General features: G+C 42.8%; 1 protein-coding gene across 5 annotated transcripts in view; it reads right to left on the bottom strand.

The window, feature by feature from the left end:
- The window catches only part of NEDD4 (NEDD4 E3 ubiquitin protein ligase), a 125,362-nt gene that overhangs the window by 14,400 nt on the left and 83,065 nt on the right, over positions 1–27,897 (bottom strand). For all 5 annotated transcript variants that reach the window (XM_007056375.4, XM_027818800.3, XM_043523440.1 and 2 more), the window contains 8 exons: positions 15,223–15,284; positions 12,969–13,071; positions 11,514–11,683; positions 10,622–10,739; positions 10,338–10,505; positions 7,520–7,585; positions 6,789–6,908; positions 4,774–4,977 (listed from right to left, as the gene is read on the bottom strand). In XM_007056375.4, the coding sequence (XP_007056437.1) occupies positions 4,774–4,977; positions 6,789–6,908; positions 7,520–7,585; positions 10,338–10,505; positions 10,622–10,739; positions 11,514–11,683; positions 12,969–13,071; positions 15,223–15,284 (1,011 nt within the window). The remainder of the gene's footprint in view (positions 1–4,773; positions 4,978–6,788; positions 6,909–7,519; positions 7,586–10,337; positions 10,506–10,621; positions 10,740–11,513; positions 11,684–12,968; positions 13,072–15,222; positions 15,285–27,897) is intronic.

The following is a 27,897-nucleotide window of genomic DNA, read 5'->3' as shown; positions in this document are numbered from 1 at the left end:
ACCCAGGTTAACCATTCCACAAAATGTCTTTGGAACACCTTGATTTTCTGAGTGAAATTCTTCTGCAACCAAGAGACTATTCTTCATTTTGAATCTAGTACCTAAAACTGAATGTTTCTCTCCCACCTGAAAAGAGCCCTAACTTGCTGTCTGGGAAGGTTTGGATATTCAAATATTTAAACTATTCACTAAGACCAGATTCACTAAGATGATCTGTACTGTATGCTGTAGTTTTAAAAATTCATGGATACCCCTACACAACCTGAATTGTATATGAGGTAAGTTCACGCTGGTAAGATTTACAGCTGTGCTTATTAGCTACTCCACACTAACTCCCCATGTGGACAGTCTTCCTGAGCAGTAAGAGTGCCTTTGTACACGTTAACTTAATGCACTTCGAAAGTGTATTAAGCTAAACCACCTGATGTTGGATCATATTAAAGAAGTTCTGTATTAAAATCACGGTTTAAATTCCAGGGTATTACTAATTAAGAGGTCTCTTGGTTTTTGGTACTGTTTCTCTCCCTCTATGTGTGAAACTTGCAAGCTGCTAATTGTGTTAGTACATTCTAAGACAGAGTCTGTTCTCAAAGCAATTCTTTGTAACAACAACTACTCACACACAGAGAGAGAGAGAGACTCAAAGTAATACTCTGTACCAACAGAAACAGCAGCCAGAGACTCCCCGCCCTTTTGTTGTATTCATCTCGCTTTGTTAACAATTGTGATTAAAATAGAGATAGAGGATGTATGTATGGATGGATGCTTGGTGTGGATAATAACTGAATGATCAGGGAGGTGCCAGCCTAAGAATCCAGTGTCCATCAGCCAAAGAAGGCGTCAAGTGGAAATAATCAGAGGACCCCCGGAGGGCAGACTGGAATCCACCCAACAGCCTCAAGAATGGGAGAACCAAAGAACAAGATAACATCGGGCAGCACGGAGCCGTCAGGAATGTGCCATCTGCTGATTGATTCAGCAACAGCATGATGAAGCAATTCCCATAGACTGGCATAGGAAGAAATTCCTATAAAAATGGACTCTGGAAAGTGAGAACTTTGGGGCCTGATTCTGCAAACCAACTTCCAGGAGCATCAGATGAGCATCTGAGAAGGCCCTGCTCCCTCCTCACGTCCAGGCCACCTGGCCTGTGGCTTGGCATGAGCAACTCTAAGGCTGTTAACTATGATAACAACCTTGCAGAACCTGTGTGTGTGTGTGTGTGTGTGTGTGTGTGTGTGTGTGTGTGTGTGTGTGTGTGTGTGTGTGTGTGTGTGTGTGTGTGTGTGTAAAAATATGAGATTGAAGGGAATGTTATAGCTATAACTAACTGCCTACTATGATTCTTTCTGTATTCACAATAAATGTGGCATTTTGCCTTTTCCCCTTTAATAAGATCCTGCTGGTTTTTATTTTATTGGTATAACACTGATGGCACTCTTATGGCACGTCCCTAGGTGGACCTAATTATGCAACTCCAGCTATGTGAATAACATAGCTGGAGTCGATGTACCTTAGGCTAACTTATTGCGGTGTCTACACCAGGCTGGGTCGACGCGAGAAACTCTCCCGTCAACTTACCTTATACTTCTTGTTCTGGTGAAATACCAGAGTCAATGGGAAAGTGATTGGCAGTTGATTTAGCAGGTCTTCACTAGAGCTGCTACATCGACCCCCAGTGGATCGACTGCCACAGCATCGATCCACGGCAAGTGTAGACATGCCCTTAGTGTGCAGTAAGAGTAGCTACATGGAAGCTAGTGTAGCGAGTGTGCTTTAAATTTACACCCTAGCTCACTGAGTGCTAGCTTCCCCATGTAGACAAGCCTGAAGTTTACAAAGGTGTTTTCCATTAACAGCACATGCCTGCAACCACCTCTAACAGTCTTACAAAACTGCTGTAGGACAGTCATCTGCCAAAATATAGGCGTTTCACAGCTGCCAGAGAGATTCCTTTACCGATCAATTTCTTCTTAGTACAGGTGTTCACCTACATACATCAGCCTTGATTACCCAGGGGGTGGAAGCTTGCTGTGAATGGAAGGATAAGAGGGGGAGCAACTTAAACTTGGTTGGGGGCAGCTGGTGGGGGAGGAAGAGGAACAGCCAGCTCCCAGCTGGGAAGAGGTATTTCCAGCAGTTCCTATTGCCATTCCTACAGCAGTTCTTTATTGTACTGTGCTTCCCCACCCCTCCTAGCAGCTGGTGCACTATGTGTTGATGCCCCATTACTCCCACCTAGCCCTGGTGGCTGGGCACATGCTCCGGCCCCTCCTTCGGGCCTGATGTCTCCACTGGGACCCACGATGGCTGGAAAGATGGGAGAGGAAAAGTTGCTCCTATCCGCTCTGTGGCAGCCAGCCTGATCTTGTGCACTGCAGCGGGAGCCCTTCCCTCTGGGTCCCACTCTCACCTCCACCTTCTTGTGTGTGGAAACAGAGTTCTGCTCTTGACTCCATGAGATATTGTGGAGGCAAAAAACATTAGGGGGCCAGAAACATACATTAGTCTTCTCCAATATTTCCACTGCAGAGGCGCTAGGCCCTTCCTAGGGACCAGGGAAGAGTATAAAAATATTGCTCAGGCATGTAGGAAAGATATCAGGAGGGCCAAATCGCACCTGGAGCTGCAGCTAGCAAGAGATGTCAAGAGTAACAAGAAGGGTTTCTTCAGGTATGTTGGCAACAAGAAGAAAGCCAAGGAAAGTGTGGGCCCCTTACTGAATGAGGGAGGCAACCTAGTGACAGAGGATGTGGAAAAAGCTAATGTACTCAATGCTTTTTTTGCCTCTGTTTTCACTAACAAGGTCAGCTCCCAGACTGCTGCGCTGGGCATCACAAAATGGGGAAGAGATGGCCAGCCCTCTGTGGAGATAGAGGTGGTTAGGGACTATTTAGAAAAGCTGGACGTGCACAAGTCCATGGGGCCGGACGAGTTGCATCCGAGAGTGCTGAAGGAATTGGCTGCTGTGATTGCAGAGCCCTTGGCCATTATCTTTGAAAACTCGTGGCGAACGGGGGAAGTCCCGGATGACTGGAAAAAGGCTAATGTAGTGCCAATCTTTAAAAAAGGGAAGGAGGAGGATCCTGGGAACTACAGGCCAGTCAGCCTCACCTCAGTCCCTGGAAAAATCATGGAGCAGGTCCTCAAAGAATCAATCCTGAAGCACTTACATGAGAGGAAAGTGATCAGGAACAGTCAGCATGGATTCACCAAGGGAAGGTCATGCCTGACTAATCTAATCGCCTTTTATGATGAGATTACTGGTTCTGTGGATGAAGGGAAAGCAGTGGATGTATTGTTTCTTGACTTTAGCAAAGCTTTTGACACGGTCTCCCACAGTATTCTTGTCAGCAAGTTAAGGAAGTATGGGCTGGATGAATGCACTATAAGGTGGGTAGAAAGCTGGCTAGATTGTCGGGCTCAACGGGTAGTGATCAATGGCTCCATGTCTAGTTGGCAGCCGGTGTCAAGTGGAGTGCCCCAGGGGTCGGTCCTGGGGCCGGTTTTATTCAATATCTTCATAAATGATCTGGAGGATGGTGTGGATTGCACTCTCAGCAAATTTGCGGATGATACTAAACTGGGAGGAGTGGTAGATACGCTGGAGGGGAGGGATAGGATACAGAAGGACCTAGACAAATTGGAGGTTTGGGCCAAAAGAAATCTGATGAGGTTCAATAAGGATAAGTGCAGGGTCCTGCACTTAGGATGGAAGAATCCAATGCACCGCTACAGACTAGGGACCGAATGGCTAGGCAGCAGTTCTGCGGAAAAGGACCTAGGGGTGACAGTGGACGAGAAGCTGGATATGAGTCAGCAGTGTGCCCTTGTTGCCAAGAAGGCCAATGGCATTTTGGGATGTATAAGTAGGGGCATAGCGAGCAGATCGAGGGACGTGATCGTTCCCCTCTATTCGACACTGGTGAGGCCTCATCTGGAGTACTGTGTCCAGTTTTGGGCCCCACACTACAAGAAGGATGTGGATAAATTGGAGAGAGTCCAGCGAAGGGCAACAAAAATGATTAGGGGTCTAGAGCACATGACTTATGAGGAGAGGCTGAGGGAGCTGGGATTGTTTAGTCTGCAGAAGAGAAGAATGAGGGGGGATTTGATAGCTGCTTTCAACTACCTGAAAGGGGGTTCCAAAGAGGATGGCTCTAGACTGTTCTCAATGGTAGCAGATGACAGAACGAGGAGTAATGGTCTCAAGTTGCAATGGGGGAGGTTTAGATTGGATATTAGGAAAAACTTTTTCACTAAGAGGGTGGTGAAACACTGGAATGCGTTACCTAGGGAGGTGGTAGAATCTCCTTCCTTAGAGGTTTTTAAGGTCAGGCTTGACAAAGCCCTGGCTGGGATGATTTAACTGGGACTTGGTCCTGCTTCGAGCAGGGGGTTGGACTAGATGACCTTCTGGGGTCCCTTCCAACCCTGATATTCTATGATTCTATGATTCCTGTCCCCTGATTTCGCCATCCCTGATATGTCCTACAGAGCCCTCTCACCTCCTTACTGATTCAATGAGAGAAGTTGACAGTATACCACCTCCTGCATGAGGCAGGAACATAAATACTATGAATAGGTTACTGGCACAACCACTAGTTTGACTGACACAACTAACACATTAAATCTATAATAGGATAACACTACTTTGAAAAAAGATACGTGATGAAATCCTGGCCCCAGTTAAGTCAATGGCACTTTGCCACTGACTATAATGGGGCCAGGATTGGACTTTAGGAGATTACTTTTGAATTGAAAGCAAGTTACCCATGTAGTAGTTTTGGTATTGTGATCAATAAAGAATGGTCTCCCATTTGGTGCATGTCGGACTTCCCAGCCTTTAGGGAGAAATCCTTGCTCGACTTCAGCTTGTTGATTAGAAGACTGTTGTGATGGATCACTTGATGTTTGTGGTTGACGTCCTGTAGAAGTACTTTGGACACTTGATAGTTGACTTGTTTCTATTGTAGTCTGTCACATATTAGATGAGAAAAATAAAGTTATGTACAGTTTGGTCTGAACACAAAGCCAGTGTAATGTTAACAATTCATGTTAAAGCCGAAAATAGCAAGGGGCTTTTGGAGATGTGAATGGAGTGGTCCTAATTTGTTTACTGTAAAGAGACACCTTCATATCTGGGAAAGTTAAATATAATTATTCTGAGTCCTTCCATTATTTTTGTTTTTCCGGAGAGTGTTCCTCAACCCTTTTGTTACTCAAATATACTTTGTTCAAATAAGGTTCTCCCAAATAATTCTCTCCTGTTACTAAACTCTCCATGTAATTCTCTCAATACTCAACTCAATCTGACATCATAATCAAGTCATTGACTGATATAATAGATACAGGAGTATGATCTCATTGCAGGCATGTCAAAATTAGATAATGCCAGTGGAACATTTAAACCCTCAAGTGAGCATAGTGAATTCCTATCAAAATAAACTACTTTTGTTTCCCTGTTGTTCCCAGTGAGAGTCCCTCTTACTCTCACAAGAGATGCAGCACTGTCTCTGAAGCAGTATGTTTCAATACGACAATCAACACTGTAACAGAGTATTCACACTAATGAGAAATTTAAGATATACAACAATGCCTTTGCTCAGAACAGAAGGAGTGTTGAAAGTGTACTCCAAATCTAGCTCCAAATGTAAGTTTCTATTATCAGTTTACATTTAATTGCTGTAGTTGCACTGAGGCTGACTCTCCTCAAGTTGTCACGAGGGGGAGCAGTGTACTCTAAATTGTTTTGTCATGTATCATGTTGTGTAGACTGGGACTCCCTTCCCATTGGTAGGTAAGAAAGCTATTGTCTTTCCTTGGAGATCAACATACTTCTTTCTACTGTAGTACCTGTATCTTTGATTGGTGGTGACTTTTTCATAAGACTACTACTACACATTACACAGATTTGCTCAAGCCAAGTATCAGCAAAACTGAGTGATAAGCCACTGATTAAGGTCTCAAAGTTTACTGCGGTCTTAAAGGCCTCTCACAATATTAAGATGTTTCAGGGCACGATTACCTGGCCCATTTACACATCTTGTATTGTTTAATACATGAGGTTCTATACATTAAAATGCATTTGATAAATGTGGACATTTACATAAAAAATAACCCTTGTAGTACAGTCAGATATTCAGATTCTCCACGTAAAATTTTAAGGCAATAAGAATTTCCTTAAAAAGTTCTTGAAGCGGGACTAGAGGAGAACTGAGGAAAAAAAACGCGTTGTCAAGGCTTCCCACTGTTAATACATATTACAATGCAACTTCTTTGAAGCAGAGGATGTCTGTTTTGTGACGCATCATATAAATCAATGGCCTAGAAAGAGGTAGGGTGATAGGTCACCTGACACATTAAAGGATCAGAGAAATTTCAATTTGTATAATTAGAGAATAAGTTAGTGTTTGTACCCCACTCTGGTTTAAGAATTTGAAGGATCTCACTGACAGAAGAAAACTTGTCATTTACTAATTCAGAAACATCTGGATTTATATAAGGATGCGTACCAGGAGTTTTGAAAAAAGAACACGTGCAATACAGCAATAATAAAGAGGACTGGTTTAACATATGAAAAATACCAGCCCCCTACCCCTCACATATAGACCACTAGTCTTTAACATGGTTTACATATTTCAGATATTTGGTTTCATCGAACTGGTCTCTAGACAAGTTCAGTAATTGTGCAGTGTATTTAAAAAGATTATTTGATATGTATAGCTATTCAATATCTTTTCATTCCAGGATATACGAATGAAACAATGGAGAGAACTTAAAAATACCTGCACAACAGGTTTTATCCAGGTAGTAGTTCTGGAATTGTGATCTATATAATATGACCTTCCTTTTTCATCTTGCCTTTCTTCCCAACCTGGAGGTAATCCAGACGAAGTAGGGAGTAACTAAAATTAAGAGGAAAAAATTACTGACTAGCAAAGAGACTTCATCCATCAGATTTCCCCAAATCAGAAGTCATAAAGGGAAAGTTTTTAGTTGTTTAAATCCACATTGGATAACATGACACCAAAGAAGCCAACCACATCCTTATCTCTCAAAACAACCTGAGTTGATGGAAAATATGCTTTAAAAAAATTGCTTTTGGTTTGGCTGTTTTAGCCTAGAATTTATGGCTGTTAAGTTACTATGACGCTGCAAAGGCATATGGGAGCACAATGCAAAAATGCTAGAATTGTACTGTTGATAAAGCAAGATGATTTACCTTAAAAAAAAAAAAGTCTCACATCTACACGTTAAAATTCTTCCCTCCTCCAGGCTACAACCATATATTAAATCATCATTAAACTAAAAATGTGAACTTGGAAGATGGAAGCCTTCTGGTGGGACTCAAGTCTTGCAAGACCCACAAACTGATTTTGTCAGGATAGCTACCAGAAGCTGAAGGCTAAATCTCACCTGCATTTCAATACTTTACCCATGGTAAAAAAAAGTTTCACAACAAGTGAATTTTCAGATTCCTATGCTCTACAAAATGATGTTTTGGAATATAACCTACCACAGGAAGTGCAGGCTGTTCCTCAACTCTGTATGTTTGCAGGCTACCTCTTCTGCTGGAATCGTTCTGGAAAGTATGAAAGAACTGTAAATCACTTATCATGTTGCTTTTTTGATGCTACCAAGCAATGCAACGATAATGCAAGAAAGAAAATATTCAGTTTTCATTCAAGCTGCCTCATTGTTTTTTCAGCAAAATAATATTTAAAATGAAATTTTGAAAAATATTGTAGGAGGTATTAACCATCTGCTCATGGAGTCTATGACAACTTATACTTCTGTTTAGAACCTAGTCAAGCTAATGCCAGTTGCAACAGACTATGAATTGATATATAGGCATTAAGATACTAGAATTGTTACCACTCAGTCACATTAAGTATTTAATTTATAAAATACAGCTGAGCCTGAGGACACAGCTATTACAGAATTACTACTGTGTCCTGTAACTAGACTCATGCTTTTGACACGGTAAATTTTGAGACCCCTAACACCAGACAACTATTAGGTAGAGGAGTAAACCTACTAAGGAGGCAACGTGCAAGTCATCTAGCTTCTGAGGAAGGTGATGGAATTCCAACAGCGATGTTAACTCCGGACCTTACTCAAGCATGTCATATTACTAGTATATATACTACAGCTGCTGAAATTGAGCAGGCTTTGTTTCAACTCCCTTCAAAAGCTAAAGGGCCAAAATCCATTTGCTATAGATGTAAGATCTTAGCTACAGTTTCTGCTAAGAACTTTTCATATAGGCCTGGAGTCCACAGTAGCCTGGGCCATGGGAGCTGGCTAACAGAGAACAATACATGGCTATGAGAAAGCTGGGGTAAACAGATAACCTTGTGTGTTTCAAGTCAGTGAGCGGAGTCAGCATAACTCCAGATGTAACTGGGCATCCTTATCACAAGTTATAGACATATGAAGCGCTGAGAAAGGCCTCACGGTTACTCCCTAATGCAGGGAGGAGATAGTGGTACAATACCCCTCAGATCCCAGACAGAGTTTGGGGAGAGGCCTAATATGATTGACATGAGTTATGACACCCTCCCCTCAGAGATGTATGCCAATCCAAGCCCACAGAAATGCACGGATAAACTTACAAACAATTGTTATTGTTAAGTACTAATTACTGCTTTTTTGCTTTAAATCTCCAGGGAAGTATCTGTTGGTAAACCGGTAGAGCTGCTTCCTAATTTTGGGGTCCAGGGAAATGAGATTTTAATCTATATACTTTAATAGACATAGTTTGGGGATAATTACCTGTGGGTCAGCAATATGTTAATTTGGTCCTTGGACGGAAGCATTATGTAATCTTTTAGACCACTGGCTTATTGTGCTTATCTTGTCTTGCTGCTAGAACCTATCCAGAGGTTTGGGAAAACCCATCCCTGTCGCTTCTCTCTGCCCAGTGAGCACCATATATAATCTATTGTAACTAACTGTTTTGCAGTGTCTCTGAGCCTGATAAGCAAGGGGACACTCCACCAGCGCTGTGCGTAAAACTCCTGTGCTTGACTCTACACGGTTCCATTTTGGTCCTTCAGAGGCTAACGGCTGCGAAAGGATGGATCTTCCTTATTCTGGACACGGTATAGGAAGAGTGAGGCTCTACAGCTATACCTCTTCTTTGGGAGGGAGGGGCACACAGGATATCTTCTGCACCTCACCTTTCCTTAGAAATAACTTTACCATCTGCCTCTTTTCCTGTTCAGACTTCCAAAGCAGCCACAGTATGAAGTGACAGTTTCACTGCTGTCCACAGGATTCTGAACTTCAGGAATTAAGGGCTTGTCTACATGGTGGGGTAAAGCGTACTATGGGGGTGTGATTTCTAAAGCACACTATTATGTTGCGAATTAATTGGTTCGCGTAAACCCCGCTGGTGGCTTACTAAATATTTAAAGTATGTTAAATCACATCAGCAGGATCTAATACAGACCAATGCACAACACATTAGTGAACTTTAAAAATCACACCACTTAGTGTGTGATACCCCACTGTAGACAAACCCTAAGTTGAGTACAGTCTTATCAAGTAAAGCAAAGAGCAGCAGCACTGGAAATGCCTGCATCTTCACAATCAGAAGGGCTAGAGATGTAAGTGAAAAAACTCCAAAACCCAAAAGTTCTGATGGCTTAGCATACCTTACCTCCCTGGGTAAGCTTCTTTCAATGGTATGGTTTTTTTTCAAAATGCATCAGATTACAACAAAGTTGTCTCCAATCCCTTGATTTAGCGGTCTTGGTAACGTAAATTATTTCTCTCAAGTTTACCCCACACGAGAGGACAATGATATGGTATTGATATTTCCTCAAAAATGTACTGCTGTAAATTTAAGTACAGTTCTAGAAGTGTTCTTCTGTAGTACTTTTTGGTGGTATTCTAGACAGCATGATAGCTAGAACACAAGCTAGATTTGCGAACTCAAGTAATTCAATGCAGACGCTACTTTAGGTCTCATGGAAAAAGTCTTGTTTTACAAAAACGAAGTGGGGAAAAATGAAAAAAAAAACATTTTATTTGGCGAGTAGGTCTAGTATACCAAGATTAAGCCCCTTAAGCCTCTGCATGAACTGAAGTAAAATGACGGATGCTCTTGGTTTGAAATATTGATTTTAGCTCTGACAACATAAAATAAAAAAATCTAAAGCTAATTAGGACCGGTGTTCCCCTTAATTTAAGAGTTTCTCAGTACAGTAACTACAAAGTGATATTACATATTTGCTGTAAGAAATTTGGGTTAGAATTAGCTTTTGGGAAAATAATTTGCAGATTCACTATTCATGTTAAAACAATTGGAAAAACGTGTGCTCTCTCACACTGCAGGAAGTTGGTTGGCCAGTGGCTGAACTCCCAGAGATAGTAAGTCTGGTATTCAATTCTTCTGCAAGGTGAGACTGCATATCAGAGCTGCTCTGTGGCAGTAGTGTTGGAAGATTCTGATTGCTGTACACAGTGGCCTCATCTTCAGTTATAACTTCCCAGCTCTTTTTTTCAGAAAAAGAAGAAAAAAAAAAGTATATTTTAGGTTACAAAACCTCAGATCAAGCTTTTTGACTACAGGAAAACATTGATTTGTATCTTAAACCCATACAATTTTTACCTCGGGAGAATCTCTATTGTCTAGATTTTCTGTTTCCTCTGATATCTGTCGCCGATGGGTGAATGCATGCTGTGCCTCCAAATGAATATTACCATTGTCAACATCAGCTAGATTGTCCCTGCACAAAAGCAAGCAACAGTAAAATAGTCATCTGTATCTTCCAACAGTAAAGTTCGTAATAGACCAGACTAGCAACAAAAACATTGCTTATGGCCACTTTTGCCAATAGGAGTAGCAGCCAGAAGCTACAAAATGAAGTTAAGTTCAGTAGAAAGCAGAAGAGTAGAGAAAAATAGGGAGCAGGAAGTAGGAGTCAAACAAAGGAACTGAACAGCGAATATATTTTAATAGTTCATGTGCTGGAAGGAGAGATCATTCAAACTACATGAGAAGGATTTCAGATGGCCACTACTGGTAAGGAGGAAGCAGTCTTAGAGGCATCAAAGGAATTTCTTCTCCATACACAGTCATTATTAGTCTCTGCTGAGACTACAAGTAGCTTCCATTATGCAGGAAACATACATTGTGAATATTTGTCACTTTGCAAAATGAACTGAGTACTGTGTGAGTTGAATTGCTCACCAGCCAAGGTGTAATAGCTTTTTTAGTCATTACAGTAGGTCTACACTTTAAATAAAAGGTGTTAAGTTGGGTTAGCTAACTTGCAGTAGTTAACTGGCTGAAATAGCAGTAAACTAACATAGTTTAGCTAATCAGACTTAAGAACACTTTTTATTTGAATTGTAGACATACAGAAAAAATTAAAATGAAGATCTCCATTACTAATTCCTCAGCTATTCATTCCCTGACTTGCATTATTATACAGAATGACAAAAGTGAATTGCCAGTCGCAGTAAAGTATACTTTGAATCTTAGAAGTCAGAAGACATACTGAGCAGTGGGTCTTTTCCATTGTGTTCTTCTAGATTCATGGTTGACAAAGTAGGTTCTGCCCAGGATATCTTGTCTTTCTTCCCAGCCTGGAGGTAGAGGAGGAGATTCTTGTTGCTGCTGTTGCGGCTGGCAAGCAGCATCCGGTTGGTCCAATATAATCCAGCCAGGCTATGAGACACAAGACTAATAAATAAGACACAAGACTAATAACTTAACATTCATCAGTGTTAAACCTGTAAAAGGAGATGTGTCCCAGTTTATCAAGCCACTGTCCTCTTATTCAAAACCTTATAAAAAATGCACATCTTCTGTGATAATTATGGAAAAATAAAGCATTAAGCTATCTTCACTCCTGGATTTTAAGTGAATCCTTTAGACATTTTATATTATGAAGTCTTCAGGACATGAACTGATTTTAGGTATTTTAAAATGACAATCAGCACTAACAAAATGTTAAGTGAGATGTTATAGTGGAACTGGACTGTACATCTCCTTACAAATCTCACACCATTTAGTTTTTCCCCACGAAGTCCTTGATAATGCATTTTATTAGTTGTTTTTCCAGTGTCAGCATGTACATACCATGGGGCCTAGCCACTTTAGAATTTATTGCCACAAACTATATTTAGACCTGTATGGATACAGAGAAGTGGAGGAGCAGTATCTGTTTTTATTATTTGTATTATTGTAGCACCTTAAGCTTAATACTACTTAAGCTTAATATATAGGAATTTGTTATTTTCTGGTTTGGGAATAGGAAAGATACTCAATGGATATTAAAATTAAGGAGTCTTATATGCAAGGTTCCAGTCCATAAATTTGTAGTAGGTGTATCTGCTTAATTTATGAGTTTTATAACAGAAACCGTCTTAACTATACCTGCAGAAGTGGTGCTGTTGAAATAGCTGTTTAAGGTGTTGGGGAAAAGATCTTTACATCTAAATTGGATGTAATTACTTATAATTAGAAAACAAAATAGCTAAAATAAAAAATTTCTCTTCCACTAGATAAATTTCAAGTTTTTGTAACAGAGCAGATCATCATCATGATGACTAGTTAACAATATTACATAGGAAGATGGAAATACTGGAAAGTGTTATTCCCAAGCACTTATGGCCACTAAAGCTAGAGGTCAGCAAATAGTTTTGCTTGTATTTTGTTGACTTAGATTTTTACAACTGCTGTCTGTTTCCTGCGGAATTACAGCTATATAAAGGCGAGAAGTAATTCTTAAAAAATGACGGGAATGCTTTGACATCACAATTACACAAGGGACAGTACAGGAATTTTGGATCTCCTTCTGATGCCAAACTAACCGATTTATCAAATTTCTAAAAGGTTGCTTGCAGCATCATCATTTTTAGAAGATATTTTTATGCCTACAACCTTTATTAGGTAGAGTTACAAGAACAAGTCAGACCATATGCTCTTCAGCACCGAACAGTTTTCTCACCTCCAGGTCTTCCACCTGTTCTGTGTTTTCTTCTTCAGATCCATTGTTTTTAGGCAAGTATGTCATTTTTAATCTTAGGTGACCTTTAACTCTTGACTTGTGACTGCAGAAGAGAAAAAATTGTTATTGTGCAATGATATTAAATAAAATCATTAGCCATTTTGTCACACTTGTGAAAGATACCAGATTATTTTGGTAACTTTCGGTCAGACCACGAATCCTATGTAGAAGACGCATGTGATTTGGTTTTAACGGTGTGAAAAAAATCTGTACATTTTTGGCTATATCAAAGCAATGGTAATTGAAATCTACTGTGACAATTGCAATTGGGCTTTATACTTTATCTTGAAAGTAGAAGGCTTTGAAATACTCTTGGAATTTTGTAACACATGAAAAGCTATCCAGAAGATCCAAATATTTAATTAGGAAGCCTACTTAGTTCTGTTATCAAAAAATCTCTACAGGGTGGATGTCTGAATACATCAGGTTTAGCTGATGATAATCCTGAAAAAGTGTAAGTTTCTTGGGGTGAGGATCAGTAGTGCAACCAGAATAATCAGTTACCAGATTTTCAAAGATAAATAGGAATTTACCATTTATATAATGAGTACTGACAATACAATGCCAGCTCTCTCACTAAAGTATGTGAGAAAGATTCTTTTGTGAAAATGGAGTTGAAACATAGTTTTATTACTTCAAGTATTATGGTGAAATAATGATACTGAAAATTTACAATTATAGACACAAGTTTAATCTGAAGTGCCAAGAAACTTACAAACTTCTTTTTCAAAGTAATAACTAATTAGCGACAATTACACAGTGGTAGTGAAGATTTTTTTGCTTGTTTTGTTTTCTTTTTGTTTTTTTTTTTTTGAGTAGTGAACTGAAAAGATATTTCATTTTGCTCTCATGAAAGTTTCCATAATGTGCAATGCAAACTGATAAAAAAATCAATAGGAATAATAATGCAACCATTAACATTATCGATAGCCAGTATTTGAACTACTGTTTAGCGTAGACCTCACTGAAAAAGCTGTATTTAGAGGAACTTTCAGTCCTGTATGCCTAGTTTTCTCCTCAAAACCTTAAATTACCTTTTAGTATTTAGCGCTATGCCGCAATAATACTAGGAATGTGAAAATAACTTTTTTCATATCAATTTTATCCTTTTGCTTTTTAAAGAGAATCAGCTACCCTGGTTTATTGATTGTCGAGGTCAATTTGAGCACAGTTCTGAAAGTGGGGTTGGTTAATTTGCCTATCTATTGACTGGCTGGCTTTACAGCATGCCTGGATCTGTGGCACTGCCTTTCCATTGCAGAGCACTGTTACACTCATGTCTTGGAGACAGTATTGAGGTAGATTTGTGAACAATAGCAGCATTTGAGGTACAGCAAGCATGGATTTTTCATAGGTTTGCAGAAAAAAAAAATGTGTGCCTTTCCTAACTCTGGAAGGGAAGTAACTTGGAGATGACAGATTAATTTATTCTTTTGCATTTGAAATACTTCCCTTACTTCTTAGTTGGTTAAAAAGAAAGGAAGATTCCACTACAGCACGAAGACTTTCCAGCTGTATTTCTAAACAGAAATCAACTGGAAAAAGTTAACATCCATTTTTCCTTAAGAAGTTTATGTTTATTAAACTTAGGCACATTGTCAGCAATACTTAAGCAATGTTCAATTTTCTGTAGCTTTAGTGCCTGCATGTAGAAAGGAAAATAAAATCTGTAGTGTTTGGGTCAGGGATGGAGCAATAAGGTTCACACTTTGTGTTTTTAAATTCCTGGCTTCCCTAATACACGCCTATAGGACTAAATACTTTTCAAATGAAAAAATAAGTTATATTTTTAACTACAGTCAAATGCAACTTACTTGGATTAAGCCACACACAAAAAGGAACATCGTTTCTAGATTAGAGGAGGATACAGTTGATAGCTAAAATGGTTCAAATATGGCATAATACTGAGTAGTGATTTTACTATGTAATGTATAACCATTACTAATGGACTATGTTATTACTTTAGCCCCAGGAACTTTACCTCATATGCTGCTGAAAAAAATGTTATAATTTAAAATTAGTTTTCAGAAATTTAAACAAGTGCCAGCACTGATTATTACTTTAATATACTGCTCTATAGAGGTGCTCAAATACTATGGTGACACATAAAAGTACATAAAGAAGCTACAGTTCATAGCAAGTTACAGTTTGCACAGGAAAGTTAACATTTTAAAAATGTTTGCTATTTACTGACCTTCTTGGATGAAGAACAAAATCTTTAAAGGTGTATGGTCTCTCCATATTTGGATTTTCTGTCTGAAATGAAACAATGTTCGTTTTTTCAAGTCTAATCTGCAAAATCAAACATTTGCATCTTCAAAAATATTTGAAATCTGTAAGCCCTCTTTCCCCCCCAAGAGGATAGACATTTTCTTCATGTAACCAAAAGATTTTAGTAAAATAAGAAGATATTAATGTCTGACTCTTAGTAGTTAACTTAATTGCCACACTGAAGAAAAAAAAAAACTGTGACCTTTTTTCCTCACAGTATAGTTTCTAATGCTTGGGGGAAGCGGGAGCAGGGGAAGTTTGAGGAAATTGTGTTTAGCCTGGAACAGAAGTGATTTCTTTATTTTCAAATACTCCACATTTAATACAAGTGTTACCATATCCCTCCCCTCACTCAATATTTTTCAAATAAAAAAATATAGGTCAGATTTATTAATTGCATTCCAGCTCTAGTGCCAGAGAATCCACAAACAGCGAACAAAAAGTTATGAGTTTTTGCAAGCCTCTGGCTTCTCATGCATATAAGTGAATCTGACTCACAAGAAACCACAAAGGCATATTACATACTCAGATATAATTTATAGCAATGTATCTGAGGTCACAGGTACAAAGAGAACTTTTTTTTTTTTAATTCTACCTTCTGATATATGCAAAGAGCCATCCTAAAAACATTACACCATCTATAATTTACTCTTTAAAAATTATATGCAAGTCACAGCTGACACTTATTCTGTAACCATTACAATAATATCTGAATTTTACAGTGCTATGCAATAAGCGTGTTAGCCTTAACTTTGAATTTCTTGCCTGACACAGATGTTTACTAAGTGATAGGCTGTTCAAAATTTCTGGGGCATAATTCCAAACTAGTTAAATAATAAATTTTAATCATTTGTATCATATGCTTGGGGAGGGGGGAGGATGGGAATATACACATTTACTGTATCTGAACTCCACTCAGTCATAAATGATTTTACATCGAACTGTCCCAGCTTTAAAGTAGGAAAATACTACCATCTATCCAGGCATGTACTTTAAAAAAAAAACCAAAAAAAAACCTGGCTATTGTGTATCCAAAGGCTTCTGGGCTCCTTAGTAGATTTAGCATGAATGCTGCGTGCCCAAATAGATCCAGAAACTGGAGAATATATAATATTCTAGACTTATAATATTTGCATGAAAAGTGTAAAGTTTATACAAAATGCAAATAGCACAATTAGAAGAAACAGATTTCTGGATTATATGATAACTACTCAGGCTGACAAGTGCAAAACATTATTAGCACTAATTGGTTGTGGGGTACCGTTTTCCATGTCCAAACTCAGAAATGCAAAAAGTAAGTTAGCTGAAAATAACTTAACATGGGAAAGAACATCAAGGATTAAATAAAGTATCGCTTTCAATGTTATTAATTGTATTTACTGTAGCACCTAGGAGCCCCTATCATGGACCAGAACCCCATTGGGCTAGCTGCTGTACAAACAGAACAAAAGGACAGCCCCTCTCCAACATAAAATAGGATTATAAAAAAATTGTTTAAGTCACACTCCACAATGGGTTAAATTTGCATAAATGGATAGCTAAACTGCATATGCAAACTAGATAACTGCACAATCAATAACAGTCTAAAAGGCAAACTACATATATGAAAGTTTAATTTTATGTATATTTATAAGCATATTTTTGAAAGTGAAGTTTTTTATCTCAAGCTTAACAACAAATGATGGCAGACTATTATCAATATGAAGATAATGTAACAGTGTAACAGACAACTCTATTCTGCTGCATATGGAAATGATTTTCAGCTTTTAAAGACGTTAACAGAGCAAAAGAAATTAATTTCGCTGGTAAGAGGAATTTGTCAGATGAATAAAATAAGAAGTTGCAACTATTTGTTGCAATAATAAGACCAGAGGGCTTTTCTAGTGCAGTAAGTAGGAAAAGCTATCAAGTTATTGTCTTTTCAGAATATCCAATACCTATCGCCCTGAAAAGCTCATTACTTCTGTTAAAGAAATGATACAGTATTAAAAAATTACTCATTAGCAGTCTCTGAAAGTAAGAAGCATTCTACCATCACTTTTTATAAGGACTGTCAAGTGATAAAAAAAGTAAATTAATCACACTGTTAAACAATACAATACCATTTATTTAAATATTTTTGGATGTTTTCTACATTTTAAAAAACATACGGATTTCAATAACACAGAATACAAAGTGTACAGTGCTCACTTTATATTTATTTTTGATTACAAGTATTTGCACTGTTTAAAAAAAAGAAGACGGTTACTCACCTTTGTAACTGTTGTTCTTCGAGACGTGTTGCTCATATCCATTCCAATTAGGTGTGTGCGAGCCACGTGCACGATCGTCGGAAGATTTTTACCCTAGCAACACTAGGTGGGCTGGCTGAGGCACCCCCTGGAGTGGCGCCTTCATGGCGCCAGATACATGCCCCAGCCGACCCAGCGCCCCCTCAGTTCTTTTTTGCCGGCTACTCTGACAGAAGGGAAGGAGGGCAGGTTTGGAATGGATATGAGCACCACATCTCGAAGAACAACCGTTACAAAGGTGAGTAACCGTCTTTTCTTCTTCGAGTGCTTGCTCATATCGATTCCAATTAGGTGACTCCCAAGCCTTACCGAGGCGGTGGGGTCGGAGTGAGATGTCACAGAGTGAAGGACCGCTGAACCAAATACAACATCACCCCTGGACTGCTGAATTATCGCATAGTGGGTGATGAAGGTACGCACTGATGACCAAGTCGCTGCCCTACATATCTCCTGTATGGGTACGTCTGCCAGGAAAGCAAGAGGATGAACTCTGAGCCAGTGTGGAGTGGGCGATAAGGTGCATAGTTGGGACACCAGCCAAGTCATAGCACACATGGATGCATGATGTGATCCAGGACCAGATGTGCTGGGAGCAGACCGGAAGGCCCTTCATCCAGTCTGCCACAGCAACAAACAGCTGCAATGTTTTCCTGAAAGGTTTTGTTTGCTCGATGTAGAAGGCGAGGACCCTGCGAATGTCCAGGGAGTGCAGCTGTTGTTCCCGTCAAGAAGCGTGCGGCTTCGGGCAGAAGACAGGGAGGAACATGTCCTGGTTGTGATGGAAGGCGGACACCACCTTAGGGAGGAAGGCTGGGTGGGGTCGCAGCTGTACCTTGTCCTTGAAGAACACCGTATACAGTGGTTCCAATGTGAGTGCTCTGAGCTCAGGACACATGCCTCGCCGAGGTGATAGCTACGAGGAAGGCGGTCTTCCATGAAAGGTACAGGAGTGAGCAGGTGGCCATTGGCTCGAATGGGGCACCCACAAGTTTGGAGAGGACCAGGTTAAAATTCCACGTAGGGACCGGTTGCTGAATACGTGGGAACAGGTGCCCCAACCCCTTGAGAAATCTGCTGACCATGGGATTGGAGAAGACTGAACGCCCGTTTTCGCCCAGGTGGAAAGATGAAATAGCTGACAGGTACACTCTGATGGATGATATTGCCAAGCCCTGCTATTTTAAGGGCAGGAGGTAGTCCAAGATGATAGGTACTGACACCTGTAGGAGGGACGTATGACTGAGTGCACCAGCAGGAAAAACGCTTCCACTTGGCTAAATACGTGGACCTGGTAGAGGGCTTCCTGCTACCCAAAAGGACCTTCTGAACCAAGCGAGAGCAGCGCAGCTCAGATTGAGTTAGCCATGCAGAATCCATGCTGTAAGGTGGAGGGACTGCAGGTCGGGATAACAGAGTCGTCCATGGTCCTGAGTGATCAGGTCTGGCCACAGCGGGAGTGGAATTGGAGTGTCCACCGACAGCTCTAAGAGAGTGGTATACCAGTGCTGTCTGGGCCACGCTGGGGTGACTAAAATCAGATGGGCTCTGTCCCTGTGCAGCTTGAGCAGGACCCTGTGGACTAGCGGGAATGGAGGAAAGGCGTAGCACAGGTGATCCTTCCACTGTATTAGGAAAGCGTCCGACAGGGAACCTGGAGAGCATCCTTGGAGAGAGCAGAACACCTGGCATTTCCGATTCTCATGAGAGGCGAATAGATCTATCAGGGGAAAGCCCCACTTCAGGAAGACAGGAGTGGATGACGTCCAGGTGACCTGACCACTCGTGAGCCTGGAATGATCTGCTGAGTGGTTAGCTAAGGTGTTTTGGACTCCTGGGAGAGACGCTGCCACCAGATGGATCAAGTGGGCTATGCAGAATTCCCACAGATGAGTGGCCTCTTGACAGAGGGGGGGATGACCGGGCTCCCCCTTGCTTGTTGATGTAAAACATGGCTGTTGTGTTGTCTGTGAGGACTGCCACACAATGGCCTGGAATGCACTCTCGGAATGCTTGACACGCCAGGCGCACTGCTCTGAGTTCCCATACGTTGACGTGCAGGGATAACTCTCCTGCTGACCATAGCCCCTGTGTACCGAGGTTCCCGAGGTGGGCTCCCCATCTCAGGGATGACGCATCCGTGACTAGGGACACGGAGGGCTGTGGGGTGTAAAATGACACCCCTTCACACACTGATTTGGGGTCCAGCCGCCAGCCTAGAAAGGCTAATATCCCTGACCGTGCTCAAGCTGTCCCGACCTGGGCGGTACACTATTGATAGCCAGGCTTGGAGTGGACATAGTCACAGCCTGGCGTGCTGGTCACATACGTGCAAGAGGCCATGTGTCCCAGGAGGCATAAGCATGTTTTCACGGTCAAGGTCGGGAAGCTTTGCAGGTTGTGGACGATGTTCGCCAGGAATTGGAAGCGTGCTTCTGGCAGAAGTGCCTGGGCTAGGCCTGAGTCTAAGACTGCTCTTATGAATTCTATCCTCTGGGTTGGTACCAGAGTGCATTTCACAACACTGAGCAGGAGGCCCAGTCGATCGAACATGTTCATGGTGAGCTGAACATGAGCCTGCACCTGATCCCTAGACCGACCCCAAATAAGCCAGTCGTCGAGATATGGGAACACTTGGATCTGTTGTCGACGAAGGGAGGCAGCCAAAACAGCCATGCACTTGGTAAACACCCTGGAGGACCATAGACAGGCTGAAAGGAAGGACGGTGAATTGAAAGTGCTGTTGATTGACCACAAAGCGAAGGAAACGTCTGTGCGCTGGGTAGATTGCAATGTGGAAGTATGCACCCTTCACGTCGAGGGCGGCGTACCAGTCTCCAGGATCTAGGGAAGGAATAATGGTCCCTAGTGAGACCATGCGGAACTTCAATTTTACCATGAATTTGTTGAGTCCACCTAGGTCCAAGATAGGCTGAAGCCCGCCCTTGGCCTTGGGGATTAAGTAGTAATGGGAGTAAAAACCCCTGCTCCTTGACTCTCTTGGAACCTCCTCTATCGCTCCCACAGCCAGGAGTGATTGGACCTCCTGTAGAAGGAGGTGCTCATGAGAAGGGTCCCTGAAGAAGGACGGGGTAAGAGGGTGGGAAGGGGGGGAAAAAGCAAATTGGATGGAGTATCCCCTTTCCACCGTGTGTAAGACCCAACCATCAGATGTTATGTGAGACCACACAAGGAGGAAATGGGAGAGACTATTTTGGAAAGACGGGGAAGGATCCTGAATGGAGACTGGTGCTCCATCCTCGGGTGCACCTTCAAAAGTTCTGCTGATGGTTTGGGAGGGCCCTGGACTTGGTTGGCTTGGTGCTCAGTTTGTTTTCTTTTACCACCTTGGCTGCATCTTCTAAAGAAGTCCTGTCTTGGCCGAGGGGGAGGGTAGGATCTCTAAGGCTGCGGTCTGAAGAGCCTTCTCTGTGTTACTGGGGTACGCATTCCCAGAGAGTGCATGATAATTCTCGAGTCCTTCAGACTCTGCAGCCTTGAGTCCATCTTTTCGGAGAACAGGCCCTTGCCATCAACGGGCAGGTCCTGGAGGGTCTGCTGCAACTCTGGTGGTAAGCCAGAGACCTGCAGCCATGAGATGCGGCGCATGGCTATGCCCGAGGCCAGGGTCTTAGCTGCTGAGTCCGCCTCGTCCAGAGAGGCTTGTTGGCCACCCTGAGCTGCAAGCCTCCGTCTGAGTACACCTTGTGCCCAAACAAGTCTAGTCATCTAGAGTCCTTTGATTTAGGCGCTGGGGCCTGCTGACCGTGCCGTTCCTTCTCACTGACCGAAGCCACGACAAGGGAGCATGGTTGGGGGTGCGTGTAGAGGTACTCGTATTCCTTTGAGGGGACAAAGTACTTCCTTTCCACCCCCTTGGCCATACGTGGAATAGAGGCTGGTGACTGCCAGATTGTCTTGGCATTGGCCTGTATATTCCGTATGACAGGGAGGGCCACTCTGGATGGTGCCTCCGCCGACAGAATGTCAACCACAGGGTCCTCTACCTCCACCACCTCCTCTACCTGGAGGTTCATATTGTGTGCCACCCTGCGGAGCAGTTCCTGGTGGGCGCGAAGGTCCATAGGAGGAGGGCTCGAAACTGTAGTCCCCGCCACTGCCTCATCAGGTGAGGATGAGGAAGATACCCCCGGGACTAAGGGATCCTGCGTGAGGTCCTCTTGTGGAGGATCTTGTTGCCCAAGGTCCACCACGCTAGGAGTGTGGGCCTGTATTGGTGCTGGAGCAGCCATCTCAGAACCCCCCAGAGGTGGGTGGGGGGTGGGGGTGGGCGTGAGACACAGTGTCCTCTGGTACTTGGGGCTCTGAAGGGGCAGAACGGGAAGCCCCGAAGGAACCACTTGGGCCTTATGGTATGCCCAATGGGTCCAAAAAGACCACTGTGGAGGTCCTTGGCCCGGGTCCTGGCCTTCATTCAGCCACTGGCCTGCACCATCCTCGCCCTGGTCCTGGTAGCCACCTTGTGAGCATGATGACGTAGAGGTGGAAAGAGACAGCCAAGGCAGTGCCGTACGTGTCGGTGCAGAGTCCCCCAGTGCTGTGATGCAGAACGGTACCGAGACGTCGATCGGTGCCTGCGGTTGTATCGGTACCAGGAGCCTGATCTGGCTCTCGATGGTGACCTCCTGCGAGATAGGTGCCGGGATTGGCTCTGGGTCAAGTGCTGCTCTGACTGGTACCAGGAGCAGTGCCAGGAGTCCGATCGATACCGGCCGTACTGCGATTCGGATCTCTGTGAGCTGGACGAAGGCCAGGATCCGGGCCAAGGACCTCCACAGTGGTCTTTTTGGACCCCCTGGGCATACCATCACGATCTTGGTCCCAGCACCAGTGCCATTTTGCTTCACTTGGCGACGGCAGTCGTATCAGGGATTGTTTTCCTTTCGACGTCACCATCCGCACCCGAGGTGCCGCCGGCTGCAGAGGAGTCGGCTCTGTGAGCATGATCAAGTCCCTCGCTGTTGAAAAGGTCTCTGGTGTGGAGAGCAGTCTCAGCTCAACCGTGGTGTGCACTACGGAGCTTACATGCACCAGACTCGACGGCCCTTGGGGTGCTGGAGTCGACGGTGCAGGAGCCGTTACTTGTCCTGTGCGCTCCGGCAATGGACGCGGCTCCAACTGCGGTACGGGAAGTGTTGGTGGCTGTCGAACCAACAAAAAAGAAGCAGTTGGCACCTGCTTGGGCTGCTGCTTCTTCTGGCCCGGAGATAGGGACCAGTGCCGTAGTGGTGGAGGTGCCGGGGAGACCTGGTGCCGTGAGTCTTTAGCAAAGTCTGAACGCATTGCTGGACCAGTCGGTGCCGCAGGGGCACTCCGCACCGAAGACTATGCCGAGTCCTGGTGCATGGAGGAAGGGACCGGGCTAAGTGCTGCCTCCATAAGGAGCTGCTTCAGCCTAAAGTCCTGCTCCTTTTTGGTCCTCGGCTTGAAGGTTTTGCAAGCACCTGTCCACTTGGTGGGACTCCCCCAGATACTTTAGGCAAGAGTCGTGAGGGTCTCCTGTTGGCATCGGCTTCAGGCAAGCCGAGCAGGGTTTGAAGCCCAGAGACCCAGGCATGGGCCCCAGTACCGGGACAGGGGAGAGAGGAGAAAACCCCGTTTCCCCCCCCCCAAAGTAAACTAAATCTAACTATACTAAGTAACTACTAACAACTAATCACAAACTATTATCACGTACTAAAGCGAATGCTAGGGCGAGTGGAGATCAGCTATGCTGCGCTTCACAGTTCCAAAGACAGTCATGGGCGGTAAGAAGGAACTGAGGGGGTGCTGGGTCGGCTGGGGCATATATCCGGCGCCATGACGGCGCCACTCCAGGGGACGCCTCAGCCAACCCACCGAGTGTTGCTAGGGTAAAAATCCTCCGATGATCATGCACGTGGCACGCACACACCTAATTGGAATCGATATGAGCAAGCACTCAAAGAAGAATAATATTTTTCAATTCACCTAAAGTAAGTACTGTAGTACAATCTCTATCATGAAAGTTGAATTTACAAATGTAGAATTATGTACAAAAAAAACTGCATTCAAAAATAAAACAATGTAAAATTTTAGAGCCTGCAAGTCCACTCAGTCCTACTTCTTGTTCAGCCAATTGCTTGGACAAACAAGTTTGTTTACATTTGAGGAAGATAACGCTGCCCGCTTCTTGTTTACAATGTCACCTAAAAGTGAGAAGAGGTGTTCTCATGGCAGTGTTGTAGCTGGAGCCACAAGATATTTATGTGCCAGATGCACTAAAGATTCATATGTTTCTTCATGCCTCAACGACCATTCCAGAGGACATGCACCCATGCTGATGATGGGTTCTGGTTGATAACAATCCAAAGCAGTGTGGACCAATGCATGTTCATTTTCATTATCTGAGTCAAATGCCACCAGTAGAAGGCTGCTTTTCTTTCTTTTTCTTTTTTTGGTGGTTGGGGTTCTGTAGTTTCGGCATCAGAGTGTTGCTCTTTTAAGACTTCTGAAAGTATGCTCCGCACCTCGTCCCTCTCAGATTTTGGAAGACACTTCGGATTCTTAAGCCTTGGGTCGAGTGCTATCTTTAGAAATCTCACATTGGTACCTTCTTTGTGTTCTGTCAAATCTGTAGTGAAAGTGTTCTTAAAATGAACATGTGCTGGGTCATCATTCGAGACTGCTATCACAAGAAATATGTGGCAGAATGCAGGTAAAATAGACCAGGGGACATACAATTCTCATACAAAAACAAAATCTACATTTTGTAAGTTGCACTTTCACGACAAAGATTGCACTACAATACTTGAATGAGCTGAACTGAAAAATACTATTTCTTTCGTTTATCATTTTTACAGTGCAAACATTTGTAATAATGTACAGTTTGATTTCAATTACAACACAATACTATATGAAAGTGGGAAAACATCCAAAATATTTAATAAATTTCAATTGGTATTCTATTGTTTAACAGTATGATTTAAACTGCGATTAATCATGGTAATTTTTTTAATAATGATTAATTTTGAGTTAATCACATGAGTTAACTGCGATTAATCAACAGCCCTACTTTTTAATGTACAAATCAGCAACTGCAGAAGTCAATGGGGCCTATTCTGAGTGCATTTGTATAACTCGCATAAAAGTGAATCGGAGTTAAGTCTATGCATCTTTAAGTGATTTGAGGGCCGGATCCTCAATTCTATTACTATTACTTCATCCTAAATCAGCATAGCTCCACTGAAGTCAATGCAGCTACACTGGATTTACAAAAAGAAAAGGAGTATTTGTGGCACCTTAGAGACTAACAAATTTATTTGAGCATAAGCTTTGAGCTGTAGCTCACAAAAGCTTATGCTCAAATAAATTTGTTAGTCTCTACAGTGCCACAAGTACTCCTTTTCTTTTTGCAGATATAGACTAACACAGTTGCTACTCTGAAACTGGATTTACACTCACTGAAGACATAACCCTAGAACTTTAAGTTCTCCATTGGTAAGGATGATCATACTATACAGTGCTCTGTTATAATAAATTCCATTGTGCATTCTTCCTTTTGTCTATTCATTCTTCACTAGAGGAGCTGGCTAGCAGCTCCTCAAAAACAAAGGCCACCATGTCCTATACAGCATTGTATCTAGTACTCTAAACTCAGTTTTTCCAGTAGCAAAGTGTCTTCTTTCTAACTGGAACTTGAGACACAGGCTTGGGCATAATTCTTGTTATCCCAAGAATACATGGGATAACATGGTATTCCCATGTATTCATCATGGTATTCTTTTGAGGGTAGTTTAGTACTATTGACATCAGTAATAAATCAGTTATGTGCCCAGTATTCCAATATACTCCTCAAATTTAGAGCTAAGGCCATGCAGCTACTGGTCTAAAGAATTTTAGAGTCAGTTAATTCTCACCTCCCATGGTTGTGGTATTTCCATTTTATAGATGGGGGGGGGGGGGGAACAGGATAAAGTGTCTAAGGGCACAAAATTTGAGAATTCTTTTTACCTTCACGGTGAACAGGAATGCATTGTTATATTTGCTATATGGAACACACTCCTTTTATTCATAGGTAGCATTTGAAGAACTAGATCTTGATCTGGTCTAGAAGGAGGGCTTTAGAACTGTAAACATGCTTTTGACTTATCCACAATGACCAGCTAACACGTGGTTGCTGAGCATATTTTCCAAAAAGTGGTTCAGTGAAATAATAATATTTTCAGTGCGACTGGGACACAAGTGGGGATGGGAAAGAGGGAAAATCATGAGGAAGAAGGGACTAGGAATGAAGAGGGAAAAGGAGCAGAAGAAAGATTAAGTAAAGGCTAGGTTTATGCATTTTAAAATGTTTCTCTCCTATGTGAAACTCAATTTAACCTGTCAACCTTTTCTTTGTTTGAGTAAATTGGGAGTTGGAGATTCCTCATCTCTTACCTTGAACCTGCAAAGCCTCAAGGGCCTGCAGCATTTTGTAGTCCTCATTGTATTTTGCCTTACTTTAAAAAAAGAAAAAAGGTAGCACCATTGTTTCTCATATTTGTATTTCTATAAATATAACAAATCCTTGACTATGCAGGTGTAGGTCTAGGATTCTACTGCTGACTCTGATCAATCTGCAGTGTGGATTATTTATGGTCTTTAGGTAGCACCCAATGGCTTCAGTTAATATTGGTGTCTCCTTGTATTTTGGTGTTATGTGTTTGTATAAGACAGTCCGACTCAAAGCTTATCAAATGAGTGAAAGAAAGGGATAAGTCAATTACACAGTCAGAATGACTGCTGGCAAATGTTAATTCCAGTCTTTTATTTTAAAAAACCTGTTATGTGGCTGAGCAAAGGAGTAGGAAAAGGAAGTACATGTGACATTGAAGAATAGGAAAGGAAAGACTGAGAATGGAGAACATACAGAGTTACAGAGGAAGATGGGTTAGAAAAGGTCAAAACTAACAGCGAATCAGCAAAGAAGAATACACAGAGTCCAAACTGGAAGGGCAAAAAAAAAGTCTGATTTCACTTGTATCCAAAGAACTGTGGGAAATGCTGTTGCCTCCTCAGTTCCCGCCTGATGGGAATGTCTCCCCTTGAGACAGCACCACAAACATTGTACTTCCTGCCCCATCCCATGTGGCTGGGATTACTGTGAAGCCTAAACCTCTACTTAGGCCTTCCCACTCTGGGAAGTTCAGCACAGCTCGTCAAGAGAGGAAGGAGAACAACTGCTCTTGGCTGGGTTCTCTGTCTTAGTTTTCCCACTTTAAAAAGGCTGCTTCAAGATTTCTTTAGCAATTTGTGAAGTTTTCTGATCTTTGGATGAAGGCACTATATGCAAGTGGAAACATTCATCTGAATTTATTTTCCTCCCATCCCCAATTTTGCTGCATAAGTTTCCTTAAAGCTGAATGGTTTTGCAAATGGATGAAAACTGAAAAATAAAAAAAAGGTACACAGCTAGATTACTTCAGTTGTATTTCTTACTGTGCCAGTTTTCTGTCTGTTTTCAGCAAAAAAGGATATTTAAAAATAAAGATGTTTAAAATTAAGAGTAACCAAAAAGAAAGCCCTCTAAATCTCCTCTGTACCTTACAGGAAGCTAGAATGAGAAATAAGAAAACAACAAGAGTCAGTCTAATCTTTAGGGCAGGGGTCGGCAACCTATGGCACGCGTGCCAAAGACGGCACACTGCTGCCTGCTGGGTCCCAGCCACAGGCCCCACTCAGCCCGCTGCCGAACCCAGCCCGGGACCCTGGCAGGCAGCAGCGTGCCATTAAAAATCCTGCCTGCCCCGGCTCGCTCTTCTCCGCCCCCCCACTGGGGCAGGGTGAAGAAGCTTGGTCCTGCTAGCTGCTGCTGCAGTGCAGGCAAGGTTCCGCCCCTCCCCCGCCATGCTGGGTTCCTGCCCCTCCTCCTCTCCCTCCCTGCTGCCGATCAGCTGATGGCCCTTGCGAGGGAGGGGAGAAGCGGAGCCACAGGGTGCTGGCTACTCCAGGGAGGAGACGGAGAAGAGATGGGGGGGGGCCTTGGGGAAGGGGAAATCAGGGCATATCCCCTCCAGCCCCCTGCCGTGAGCTGCTCTGGGCAGGGAGCTGGGAGCACCCCCACGACTCTAGCCCACACCCCTCTGCCCTGACCCCCCTCACACACACCCAGCCCTCTGCCCTGACTCCAGCATCCCCCCACACCCCATCCCTGATTCCAGCACCCCGCCCCCCCTAAGCTCTCTACCCTGACCCCGGCACCCCTCACCCCTCTACCCTGACCCAGGAACCTCCCTCACACACCCAGCCTCCTGCCCTGACCCCTGCACCCCCCACGACCCCAGTCTTTA

Source organism: Chelonia mydas, chromosome 10 (genome assembly GCF_015237465.2).
Source record: "Chelonia mydas isolate rCheMyd1 chromosome 10, rCheMyd1.pri.v2, whole genome shotgun sequence".
Lineage (NCBI taxonomy): Eukaryota > Metazoa > Chordata > Testudines > Cheloniidae > Chelonia > Chelonia mydas.
Note: the sequence above shows the minus strand (reverse complement) of the source record. Positions and strands in the feature narration are given on the sequence as shown.